The 13201-nt window shown below is 37.5% G+C and overlaps 1 protein-coding gene across 2 annotated transcripts; it reads left to right on the top strand.

Moving 5' to 3' along the window:
* Nucleotides 1-4957: 4957 nt before the first annotated feature.
* On the top strand, nucleotides 4958-12978 carry LOC113046895 (malate dehydrogenase, cytoplasmic-like). 2 transcript variants are annotated; one of them, XM_026208042.1, is made up of 9 exons: nucleotides 4958-5295; nucleotides 8316-8414; nucleotides 9235-9331; nucleotides 10289-10464; nucleotides 10659-10781; nucleotides 11083-11259; nucleotides 11889-12002; nucleotides 12350-12439; nucleotides 12571-12978. In XM_026208042.1, the coding sequence occupies exons 1-9, from the start codon at nucleotides 5242-5244 to the stop codon at nucleotides 12691-12693; spliced, it is 1053 nt and encodes a 350-aa protein (XP_026063827.1). In that variant the 5' UTR covers nucleotides 4958-5241; the 3' UTR covers nucleotides 12694-12978. The 2 variants fall into 2 exon arrangements, with proteins under 2 accessions (XP_026063827.1, XP_026063912.1); XM_026208127.1 differs by lacking the exon at nucleotides 4958-5295 and adding an exon at nucleotides 7641-7774.
* The last annotated feature ends 223 nt before the right edge of the window (nucleotides 12979-13201 follow it).

Here is a 13201-nt window from a genome sequence, read left to right on the forward strand (position 1 = left end):
AGAAAAGGCTGATGAGGAGGGCAGGAAAACAACCGCACAACCGCGCCCGGTGGCACAGGATTCCCATTCAACCCCGGACAGGGACAGAGTGGCGCCAGCACACAGCGACTGTGTATGTGTGAGAGCAAGTGTTTAAAACCCGAAGCATCTTAGAGGCCGATCAAGTGTCTCCTTCTAAAAATAATGGCAGACAAGACAGCTCGCAGTGTAAGTGTGTGTGTATGCATGTGTATGAGAGTACATTATCATGTGCGTGCATTCATGCTCGCATGCTAGCACATGTATGTCTGTGGCAAAGAAATCTTTCTTTAGCACCTGAAAGCAGAAGATGAGATGATGACCCTGATGACAGCAAAACAAACATACTGCCTTTAAGAAAATAACAGCAAAAATAAACTTTATATATTCAACACTGGCACCTGGTGATGATGAACACAGACACACAAAGTGAACAAGCTTCATTCTGAACAGTAAAGTTCATTTAAAGGGACAGTTCACCCAAAAATGAAAAATTAGTCATTTACTCATCCTCATGTTGTTCAAAAACTGTGTGAACTTCTTATTCTTCTTAATGTTTGTAACCAGACAATTGCTGGTAGCCAATGACTTCCAAAATATGGATAAACATACTCAGCGGCTACCAGTAAAAACCTTTTTTTTTGTTCAGCTGAACAAAGAAAATTAATACAGGCTTGGAACAACAAAAATCATTAACAAAAATCTCATTGTTTTTCCTCGGTAGCAAAAAGTCTTAAATTTTAAATCTTGCTACCCTTCATGGATACAAACATATTTTCACAGGCAAAATATAGTAATTTCAATAAAAATCTGGAATTTTGCATGAGAATGACAGAGTACAGGATTCTTTGATTAATAAAAAGTTTCAAAGAACAGATTTTAATCGAAAAAGAAATCTTTTGTTACATTTGAAATGTCTTTACTGCCACTTTTGATTAGTTCAATGCGTCCTTGCTGAATGAAAGTTTTAATTTCTACTTACCCCAATTATATTATATTATATTATATTATTAAATAATATATTATATAATTAAATAATATATTATATTATTAAATAATATATTATATTATTAAATAATATATTACATTATTAAATAATATATTACATTATATTATATTATATTATATTATATACAAGTTGGTGCTATTAGTAGTGCAAAAAAACAGTTTTGTTCTTCAAATTTAACTTTTTCACACATTAACCTTCGTAATCTTCGTGTCATGAGAGGTAAATGCGGGAATTTCAACATTGTCGTTGAGACGACGAGATGTCTGTGAGAGCTGATGTGTCTGATCGAAAACATGCAATCCCAAACAAAACCAGGTACGACTGTTTCTGTGTTCCATGAGCATCTTATATCGGTTTTATCAACGGTTTACGATAATCCGGATGAAGATAGCAATCCCGTTTCTGTTTGTTAATCCCTGTCGGAATGTTTGTGCGTTACCCGTATTAAGATACTGATCGCACATATTACCTTTGAATGAACTCTTTGAGTAAAAGTGACGTTAAAGCATCATGTTAAACTAGCGTAAACAAGCATTGTTTTTTTTAAGTGTGAAGAAAACCTATTTTCACTATAAAGAACCTTTTGTGGAATGGAAAGGTTCCATGGATGTTCAAGGCCCCTCATGGAAACATAGATGCCAATAAATATACTAAATTAGATTTTATGAGGTTCCATTTTAGTTAGAACGCTGCCTTAGGAGGAAGCCGCCTGTATAGACAGCAAGATTTGGTTTTGAACAAAGCCGTTGTGTTTATTAGCAGCAGGACACCGCAGGGCTGAAGCATGAGAGATGAAAAGTTGTGCAGTTCTATGTAAGTTCAAGACACTGAGTGTCATCGGGTCACAACGCAAACTGCTCACGTAGAGCTCGTGCGGTAGCTTTTCACGTCCATGCAGAGCTCCAGATAAACTCACCAATCACAGCTCTGATCACAAGCTCAGGGTTCAAGTGTGTGTCAAGGATAGAACGCCCACCGTTCTCCACTGTCCTCCTACAGCAACACATTCTGACTATAATAACACACAAGGAGGAGCTTCAGAGAAACAGATGAATGGATTCCATTGTGATAAATCCACAATTCCATTTTGTTGCATTTGAATCTCACAAACTGTTTTGCAAAGATGTCGTAATCATCAGAATGATTGGCTTTAAAGGATTAGGAAGCTAAAAACTGTGGTTTCACCCTCATTTTGTTCTGAACCCATATTTGGTTATTTTTATAATAAAACACAAAAGAAGATGCTCTGAAGAAGGTTTACACAACTATTTTCCTTGAGGGATTTCCTATTCAATGAATAACTCAAATATAAGTTTGTTTCTTTCATATAGTGTGAGAAGACTTGAAATATAGCACAACATACTTTTTTTTTTTTTTACATAGGTGGTCAATAATAACTGCATGTAACTAATATTATATGTAAATAAGCTCTGTGAAAGTGTTGTTATTGTTAACTAAAATTATTGAAATTCATTGTTGTTAATAAAGATTAAAAGAAATAAAGATATAAATAATATAAATTCTGCCTTGGCAACTAACTGAAATAAAATAAGATGAAATTATAAAGTTATTAGTTGAAGGCTAAAAATAAAGCCAAATAGAAATATGTTTAAAAACTATTAAAAATGACAAACGCATGTAACAAAATTACTAAAACTTAAAGTAAAATTAAAACTATCAAAACAAAATTCTTACAATATGCAAATGAAACAACATTCCCATCATGCCTCTGTGCTCTGATCTAGTACTGACAGCCTCTGTCACTTCTAGTGTAATTACAGAGGGAGGGCAGGAACAAGTCACTCACACCCATTAACTATTGAAAATAGCTCTTTCAATTCTCTTCTGGCCATTTATCACTGACTGACAGAAGAAGAGAAACAAGAGAGAGGAGAGTTGTCTCGGGCTCTGAATGAGTGATTGCCTTCTCTGTTTCTTCAAACTGTCAGTCATGGCTGAAAAAGGTTTTGTTCTATACTATCCAAACTAAATAAATAAATAATGATGATGCTCATAAAAATGCCTCATAGTTCACACTCCTGACAGGTGATAATAAGCTGCACTGTGAATGTGTAAAGTGGGGTAGTTTGTTTGGAGGTCAGGTTATGACTTGTGTAAAATGGCTCTTGGCTGTTTAATCAAGCATAAGATGATTGTCAATGATGTGCTGAGTGAGGAATGCTGTCTCTCTTCTCAGGCAGACTGATTCAATGATATGTTGACATTGCACGCTTAAAATGCTCAGAGAAGTCTGTTTGGCTGTGATAGGACAGGGTTTCAAATGGTGAGTGTTGAAAGCAGGACTGAGAACTAGTTAGGGTTATTCCTACCGTAAAACAGAAGTGGTCGCTCTTATATATGATGTGAAGTGTACTTGACTCACAAAATACTATACTATTCCCTCTCCTGGTGGATGTAAGCAGTGCGGCAGAACTCCACCTGACTTTGAGGAAGGCACTTTGCCTCCATCGTGTGGCTAACTATTGAACACATCAATGGACATGGTGTCTTATACCATTGTTGTAGTATATACAATCTGAAAATGTATGCATATACATTTACCTATATATATATGCCAGCATTATCAAGACTACAACAGACCATTCTGTCTGCAATACTGGTACACTGTTCTTTATTGCATCTGTCACATTTTTGAAAATGAGTATTTATATTTGCACTCTATATACTTTGGCATCAATAAGATTAGCATGCGAGTGTGCTATTTTAAACAGATAAGGTTTTCCAGCACCTGCAGATGGTCATGTCATTAAGTACCTAGTGAAATGTAAGTTTCTTAAATCATTTGTGTTGGTATTACATTGATCATTTTTGTTGTGTAAACTGAAACTGCATGGCTGGTTTTTCGTTCCCAGCATGTTTTTTATAGTTGGGAGTAAAATTAAGTATCTTTTTTTTTTTTTTTACATATTTTTGAGTAAAGGCAAAGACCTGTTAGTATTCAGTCTTCACTTAGATTGGTTTAAAAGAGTTGCTGTGGTTGAAGTTTTTGTGGTTACCATTGAAAAGTTTGTTTGTAGGATGGGTATATGATTGGAGTTTGTGGTTTCATTCAAGGAACACACAGAAGCTGTACTAATGTTTGCAGTGACAACTGTTAAATGCATATCTAAAATTCAGATCAATTAAATTTGCCCTAATAAAGTGAAAAAAGACAAAATACAGAAATATACTATACTTATTCAACAAATGTTTTTATTTTATTTTTTATTTTTATTCCAAGTATGAAATTTCCTTGAGTGCAAAAACTTTCAAAATAAAAATGTAGTCCATTTTACTTGTTGTCTTTTAGGTTATTGCAAAAGACTAAGAATGAAAAGTTACACTGAGGACTCAGGGGAAAAACAAATCTCCCAATATTCCTAGAAAAACATGTCTTTTAATGTTCAGGTTAGTTAAAAATTCACCCATGTTCACTTAGGCTAATTGTGATATTGTGACCACAGATGACTAACTATAGTTTAATATCATGATTTTATTTGAATACAATATCTAATTCATTATTTTTAGTAATTGTTTAAGAAAATTCACCCGAAATTTTGTCATCATTATGCATCCTCATTTCGTTCCCAAACTATTTTTCTGTGAAATATGAATTTTTTTTTTTTTTTTATTTTTTTACGTCATACAGTGGACCTCTTCAAAATATGTGTTCCACAGAAGAAAGTTCTACAGATTTTGGCTGAAATGAAAATTAATGGCCTATCTGATGGCATTCTCTCATAAACAAATAAACAACAAAAAAATGCCTAGCATGCTACTTTTCAGACGCTCAAAGCACTTGTCCCTGTGAAAGTGTGTCCCCTCATCTGGAAATTCCGCATCACGTCCTGCTCAGGATGTTTAGATTCACTCAGCTCAGCGTTGCAGTACCTATATCTCTTTCACTGACGTCACCCCCAAATTTCGCAGCCCCGATCACTACCTCATTAATTTAGGCGTGTGATCAGAAATGGCGGAAAGATTACTCGATGTCGATCTATTTTTGTCTCCCAAAGCTCATTAGAAGCGGAAGGGTGACGGTGAAAACACAGCACGCGCTCGAGGGAAGCGGCTCTTGTGTCTCTATCTCGCGCCTTTGAGCTCAGGTTACCTCGAACGCCGCTCTGCGTCCGAACGGGCCCCAAAACACCCGCTCCTGCGTTCTGGGGGAAAACAAACTCCATCGGACACTTCGAGGGACGAGCTGCTTGAAAATGTTGACCCTGTTGTCGGCTATGTACTTGGTGACGCGCACGGCTTCGGCGCAGGTAAGACGCCTCTCATTGACAACGGAGGCGTACGATGCAGCATGAATGCACCAAACCTACCATTTTTCTTTAAAATGATCATTATGCGGTAAAATATCGGAGCTATATCTGATGATTCATCCATACCTTGCATGCTAGTGTACAATTCACCATCTTATATAAAGCAAGTCATTTCTTGCTGGAAAATCCATCTTAAGATGGTTTCTGTGTTTTGGAATGTGATAGCTGGTTTATAGCTGATCCAAGCTAGCCAAACTAGTATTTTCCTGGTCCAAAGTGGTCATCAGGTTTGGTCAGGCCAGTCTAAACAAGCAGCATATAGCTAATCATACCAACCCAGGGGGATCAGGCTAGTTTTAGGAACTAGTAAACCAGTTAAAACCAGCTAGCATATTCAAAAACATAGGTACTGAGCAGGGATTGGTTGAATGATTGGTCTTATTCATTATGTATGCCATGAAAACCTAGTAGTGTGGGAGGGCAGCCTCTTTGATGATTAATTTAGGATGTTTTGGCAAGTTAGAGTCCAGCACCATGGACAGCACTCTCTCAGGTCTGGGTCTCCACCCTTCCAGCAGCATGTTATTTAATGTTAACTTGGCTGTGAAGTGCCTCTGTCCTAAACAGGAGCAATTATCTGCATCAAGCTTTGGCTGATCTGTAATGCTTTAGTCTAAAAGGCTCTGCGTTTTGAACACAGCAAAGCTGCAGCTCATCACACCAGTGAAATGCAGAGGGAATCTGTTCTGGTGCTATGATAGTAAAATGCATCATTTATCTTGAAGGAGAAGGGGTCGTGGAACAGATCCAAGTCCATCAGAGGCTTTTACCACTTGAAATTTGTTAACCCAGGGTCATTTTCATTCATGAGTTAGTGTAATCATGGGTTATCTTGCTCTTTTAAGGTTTTTTTTTTATTTATTTTTTAGAACTTACATGTTTCCTGTTCAGCCAGAAAAGACATTTTCAATCAAGGACAGTGGAGTTCGTGTCAAATATCAAAGTGAAATATCTTTAGAACATGATAACATTTTGCCGTCACATGCAACATGAGATTCTGTGTATGTGCAAATGTTTCAGGCAGAACTGTGATTGTGCTGACAGAACGGGAGCATGTTATAGATTCTTCACACAAACTCCCAGAGTGCGTGAGCATGATTTCAGAAATAAGCTTATACAATATGTCAATAAGGATCCAAAGTATGAGTCAATAAAAAATGCTTCTATTTTGAAATGCAATACAAAAATGTGCATTACAAATTATATATTATTAAAGATGATTCTTCTTGTTTGTCGGTTCATTCAAATGGCATAACTTTACTTAATCTGTTTCAGTTGGATATTTGTGTTCATAAACCAATCAAGGACCCAAATTTATCACCATAACTCAGTGGGAGGATCAAAACTCAACCTTAGTATGCTTTTAATGCATTATGTATGGAGCCAATTCAATGCCCCATATATTTGCAAAAGAACTGAGGTACTGCAAAAGAAAAAAAAAATGTGGAAACAAAAAAAATATTGAGAAAACATAAATGTGTTTTTGCACACAAAAATAAGAATTGCAAAAGAAAATAAAGTATTGCGAGAAAAAACGTTTTGCAAACAAAAATAATTGCTAAATTTAAATATAAGTTAAATACTGTTAATACACATATAATTAATAAAACGAAACCATGCACCACTGTGTTTTAATGCTAGTGAAAAAAAGGAAATGATAAACCTGCATGCCTGTGCCCTAACGACGGTGCCTACATCAGTTGTGATCAGCATCTCAGGCCGATGACGCCAGGGAGGCGTGTCCAGGCCTGTTGTACACGCCCCACACCCTTGAGTCCACTCCCATGTCAAAACAATGCCAGAAAGTGAATCGTGCATAGACATGAAACGTAAAGGAAAAACCGGTATCGCGAAATCACACTTGATTGAAATGCAAAATAAAAGCAGATTTGCAAATACACTTTTAGCTATGGTCATGGAAAGTTGTGTTTCCAATCATTGCTTTTGCTCTGTTTCATTTATATTTATTTGCAAAAACTTATTTTTTTCTAACAATATTTCATTTATATTTCGCCGTTCTTTATTTTTGTTTTTGCGAAACAATATTGTTTTTTCTTGCAATACTTTTTTTTTTGCAGTTCTTTATATTTGCTTGCAAAAAGCATATTTGTTTTTCCCCCAATGCTTTCATTTTTGTTTGCAAAACGTTATTTTCTTTAGCAATACTTCAACTCTTCAATTCTTCAATGGGAGGTCGTCAATGCGGGCGCTCATGGGAAATTGAGTTCTTTCTGTGAGCTGATTGGTGGAGTAAAGCAGCAATATCAACTACATATCCCAGTGTACAGCATTTCCGTGCCAGTGAAAGCATTTCCATATAAGAATAGAGGTGACCCCTCCGTCCGTGCAGAGGTGCAGTCTGAGAGGCAGATCAGAGCAGCACATCTATCTCCACCTGCACAATCAGACCTGAATCATGGTGAGATACTCGTTTTAGTCCTGCACAGTATTTTGCACGATTTGTGCACTACATGGCGGGCTAATTTAATCTACGCTTTTAGAAAGGATTATTTTACAAAATCTGTTTTAATGTGAAATCTGTGGCCAGGAACTACCTAACGATTCATATAGAATTATTTTTAAGCATTTGACGACCATTTCCGCGTTTGTGGAGTGGGTGTAACTACGAGGTGGAATCTCTTGTGAGTTACTCATCGTTATTATTTTGTCGCCATTCTGTCAGATTAAATGCTTCGAGGCGGAAATTTGCGTCGAAGTTACAGTCTCGGCGCGTAATGACGTTCCCATCTCGCGGAGCATCAGTTGCAACTTGCATCACCGTCTCATTCATTCATTATCTGAGGATATACACAGAAATAAACTCCCATGCACTCAGACCATTATGTGCAAATGATCAAATCTTCTGATATAAATCGTGACTATACTCATTCCAGATCGCTAGGCCTTTGTTCACATAAATAGGTCATGATATTGACTCCAGTGACTGTGTTTTATTTCAGGCCGAACCGATCCGTGTGCTGGTGACTGGCGCAGCCGGACAGATCGCTTATTCTCTGCTCTACAGCATTGCTAAAGGAGATGTGTTCGGCAAGGACCAGGTGAGACCGTTAGACCAGGCTGTTATTGTGTAACGGGACACCGGGGGGAACTGGATTTTAAACCATGCTCTTGTGTTATATAAGAGTGTGATGTGTGGTCCCTCTGTGATGCATGTCTGTGTTATGTTTCTGCAGTATATAATATATGAGCATGTAACAATGCATTTTTTTTGTCATTTTGAGATTATTGTTTGAAACCGATTAATAGAATCCATCTGATTTGGATTAATGTTCCGATAACTGATAATACAATGCAACAGAAGCAATGATAAACAGCCTTTTCCCAGGGAACGTTATGGTAAAGGTCAGTCAAAGTTATGAAGAAACGTTCTTCCAGCAATGTTAATAGAAAGTTTTCTGGTCTTTAATAACATTCTTAACATGTTAGCACAAAAATATAATTTATACGTCATTCATGGAACATTTCTCTTCTAAAAAGTTTTATTGAACATTCATGTACTACGCCTTTAAAAATGCACATTAACCTATACTGGATCCCACTGTAAGAGGACATGTACACATTGTGATAGTGATACTGTATTATATGTGTATCATTGTATGTCTATGGTCTAAAGCAGCAGTTCCAGTCCCAGTTCCAGGTGTCCACTTCGCAGGCCACTTATGGTTGAATAGAAAAAACGTCTGAAGGGATAAAAGAAACATATAAAATATGCAGAGCAGTGGTACGCTAGGACTGGAATTGAGAACCATTGGTCTAAAGTATATACATGTTATAATGCAAATATCCTGTTCCGAACATGTTTTGCAGTCTGTGCTTGATGCAGTGTAACATGCTTGATGTTTGTCTCCTCTCTCTCAGCCAATCATCTTGGTGCTACTGGATATCAGTCCCATGCTGCCCGTGCTGGATGGAGTCGTCATGGAGCTGCAGGATTGTGCTCTTCCACTTCTGAGGGGTGAGGGTTACTTCTCTTGATTTTATCAGTTTAGACCTTATCACAATGAATGATTCTAATAGGACATCAGGTCGAGGAAGATGTGGATCAGTTTTCACCGCAGTTTGACTCCCACTGTCTCTTTGTACTGCAACTTGATTTATTCATAGCCGACATCTGGAATGTGTTAAAATGCAGAAGAGCAAGCATGACTCTGCAGAAGAGAGCTGCAGCAGAAAATAGCATGTGCTACACTGTCTTTGAGGAGTTGGGAGGTGTAACCGGTGCAGACTGATCTTATTGGCTCATGCTGTAGGATAGTCACGGACCAATGAGAAACATGGTGGTGCCACAACAATAGAGGCGGAGAGGAAGAGGACGAAGAATAAGTTCTGTCACAGAAGTTGTTGCTTTGGTTGAAGTCCAGTCTGATAAATAGTTCTGTGCTAAAACTCCTTCTAAAGATCATCAATGAAATGAGCCACTTCAGGAAATATCGGCAGCCTGATAAATGATTTATGGTGATGGGTGATGAAAGTTTCAAGAGATAATGTCAGCATATTCTTCTGAGGAATGATAGTCTGGGTACAAAGATAATGAGGCTGTATTTCCCAATACTGATGCTGAAATATTTGCATGTGCAGATTTATCATTCAGTCAAAGGCATTTGCTTAACTGAAATAGTCTTGAGGCTCAAAAATTGTTTCTTTGAACAATAGAAAAATTTATCAAAAATAACTTGTTTATAAGCAATAAGAATGTTATTTAATTCAGTAGTTATAAAAAAAAAGTATTCAGCTACAAATAAAATATACTTAGTTTAATATTTTGTATTTTTTTATAAAATAATTTGTGATAATAGTTGGAAATATTTGAATAATCAGTAATAATTAACTTGCGTTGGAAATTTGTTAGCCTAAAAATGACTGTGAAATAAGCCTTCTGTATCCTTAGTTTTTCTCTCTTATTCCTTCTCAGAGGTGATTCCCACTGATAAGGTTGAGGTGGGCTTCAAGGATCTTGACGCTGCCATCTTGGTGGGCTCTATGCCAAGAAAAGAGGGCATGGAGAGGAAGGACCTACTGAAGGCTAACGTGGCCATTTTTAAAACCCAAGGTGAAGCACTGGAGAAGTACGCCAAGAAGACTGTCAAGGTACAAGACTGCAACCGATAATGCAGCTTGAATCGGTTTTGTGTGTAATTTGATTTCCGGTTTTCATGAATTTTCTAGCCGCCGACTTTTGATTTAGACAGCACTGCGAGAGTTTAAAACGGGCCGAATCAATCACTGCTCAGTTTTTGGTGTTTGTTGTTCTGCCGTTAACTTTTTTTCCTTTGCTTTCATAGGTGCTAGTTGTCGGAAACCCAGCCAACACCAACTGTTTGATTGCCTCCAAATCAGCTCCCTCTATTCCTAAGGAGAACTTCTCCTGCCTGACCCGTCTGGACCATAACAGGGCCCGATCTCAGGTCCGAACCCCACCGCCTCTATCACTTTCACTTCTTATTCTGCTTTATTGAAGTTCTCTAACTCAGTCTTTGTGCTTTTCAGAGCTGCAGGTAACCAATATTTTTTTATTGTCCAATCATCCATATCTAGCTTAGTTCTAGAGCAGTCATATCTAGTTATGTACTCTGGAGTAGTTCATAAACCAATACAGTGACCTAATTTTAGAAGGACTGTTTTATTTCTCTCTGCAGGGGACATAGTTGGCCCATATTACACACACAAGCATTTTTGCTCATCTGCAGTGTTCCTCCGTACCTATAGGTGGCGATGCGTGTTGGTGTGCCCTCTGACAGTGTGAAGAATGTGATTATCTGGGGAAATCACTCCTCAACTCAGTACCCAGATGTGCACCACGCTATCGTGAACAATCATGGGAAAGAGATGTCCGCTTTTGATGCAGTGAATGATGAAAGCTGGCTGAAGGGCGACTTCATCACCGTAAGTCCAGCATCTTTTTTTGAAGATGAAATTTGATTTTTCAGTTTGCTGTTCATTTAATCCCATTTGAAATGAGTTTTTTTTATATTTGATATTATTATAAAATGGATTGTTCCTCCATTACATTCTAATGCATGTTTGAAGCTACTGAAAAAAGCTGACGAATGCACCTAATATTAATGCATCAAGTTTTGATTTTCTTAGCAGCCATAAACGACTGATTTGCAACAATTATTATTAATGATATTTTGAGCTCTTGCTAAAGATTGTTTTGTGTCGCAGTGCAAAGATTTGTGGTAAATCACTGTTAAAGTATGGTCATATTTGTTGTTGTTAGGCAAGTTTCCATGTAAATCTGGAATTTTGCATGAATGAGAAAGATTACACGCTAAAACCGATTCACCACATTTACCAACAGAAAGCTGCTCGCTTTAAAAATGGTTTCCGTATGAGCTATGCTTCATACATGTCTGCGATGTTGACTGTACACATAATGGACCTTTTTAACCACAAAATTCCACTGTATTGCTCTAATTTCCCTGAAATTTCCACCACTTTACATATGACCTTTCGTAGCTTATTGCTTTAATTTATCAATCTGTGTTTCTTTTCATTTTGTTGTACACCAGACGGTGCAGCAGAGAGGTGCAGCTGTCATTAAGGCAAGGAAGCTCTCCAGTGCAATGTCTGCTGCAAAAGCCATCTGTGACCACATGAGGGACATCTGGTTCGGCACTCCAGATGTGAGTTTGCACCACATGGACCCTTTGGAGATGCATTGAGTGGCTGGACTGTTAGATTCTGGTTCAAAGTAGAGTGGAAGACTAAAACATGCATAGTTTTTCCTGATCATTTCTTTGTCAAGAATACTTCGTCAAATTTCTAAGGCCTCGAAATAAGCATGTTTAAAACTTTGCTGAAAATCTGCTGTACACAATCTACCTCCAATTGATAGTTAATACTTTTTTAGCAAGAAAATGCCTTTTAGGGTTGTAAAAGTTACAACAAATTAGATTTTTCTACAACATTATTTCATATGTCAGGTTTTACAGTGTTCATGCTAAATAATTCTCCTCCTGTCTGTGAGCAGGGTGAGTGGGTGTCTATGGGCATCTACTCCACTGGTAATTCCTATGGAGTTCCTGATGACCTCATGTACTCCTTCCCTGTTATGATTAAGGTTTGTCTTCATCGCTTTAAGTTCCTAAAATAACACTGAAATTAAATCTTGAATAAAGAAAGCAAGCATTTGGAAGTAGTTTAGATGTAGATTCTATGTCAGTACTAATAATTAAATTTCCTCCCAAACAGAACAAAACCTGGAAGGTCGTTGACGGACTCGTCATAAATGATTTCTCCCGTGGTAAGATGGATAGCACTGCAGCTGAGCTGGTAGATGAGAGAGACACAGCACTCACCTTCCTTGGAGCATGACTTGATGTCGCAACAACAGCGCGGCAGCCGTCAGGCTCTTCAAAGTCCCCAAATCCCGACTGTAAAGTCCTGTAGATGTCATAGCTGACCATGTGTGTGGGTTTGGGTATTCATGCTTCTTAATGTATGCGTGTGTGTGTGTGTGTGTGTGTAACCTCACAAGAAACATTTGCAATGTAACTTCCTCTCCTTGGAGTGTCTGGGGCAACACTTGAAGAACATTTCCAATACAAATAAATAATGATAATCTGTCATACAACAATAAAAGGCCATTTGGAAAATAAATGTTTTTGTTGTGTATTTGGATTGTTGGCATATCCATCTCATCTCCAGCTCAAAATACACAGATATTATGTAGATGTCAATTTATTTATCTAAAGGTATGAAGATCCTTCGTTGTAGGCAGCACGCCAAGAGTTTTTTAATGGAAGAAAAACATTAAATATCTGGGAATTTTATACTTTTTTTTTTTTTTTTTTTTTTTTTTTTTTTTGAAAGCCTAGATGCC

The sequence above is a fragment of the Carassius auratus genome, chromosome 1 (genome assembly GCF_003368295.1).
Source record: "Carassius auratus strain Wakin chromosome 1, ASM336829v1, whole genome shotgun sequence".
NCBI classification, from domain to species: Eukaryota; Metazoa; Chordata; class Actinopteri; order Cypriniformes; family Cyprinidae; genus Carassius; species Carassius auratus.

Excerpts from the sequence above, each read along its gene's own strand:
- LOC113046895 (XM_026208042.1), top strand. The coding sequence starts at position 5,242 with ATGTTGACCCTGTTGTCGGCTATGTACTTGGTGACGCGCACGGCTTCG. Across the intron at positions 5,296-8,315 it reads CGCGCACGGCTTCGGCGCAG|GCCGAACCGATCCGTGTGCT; the intron begins GTAAGACGCCTC and ends GTTTTATTTCAG. Across the intron at positions 10,782-11,082 it reads ATAACAGGGCCCGATCTCAG|GTGGCGATGCGTGTTGGTGT; the intron begins GTCCGAACCCCA and ends CCGTACCTATAG.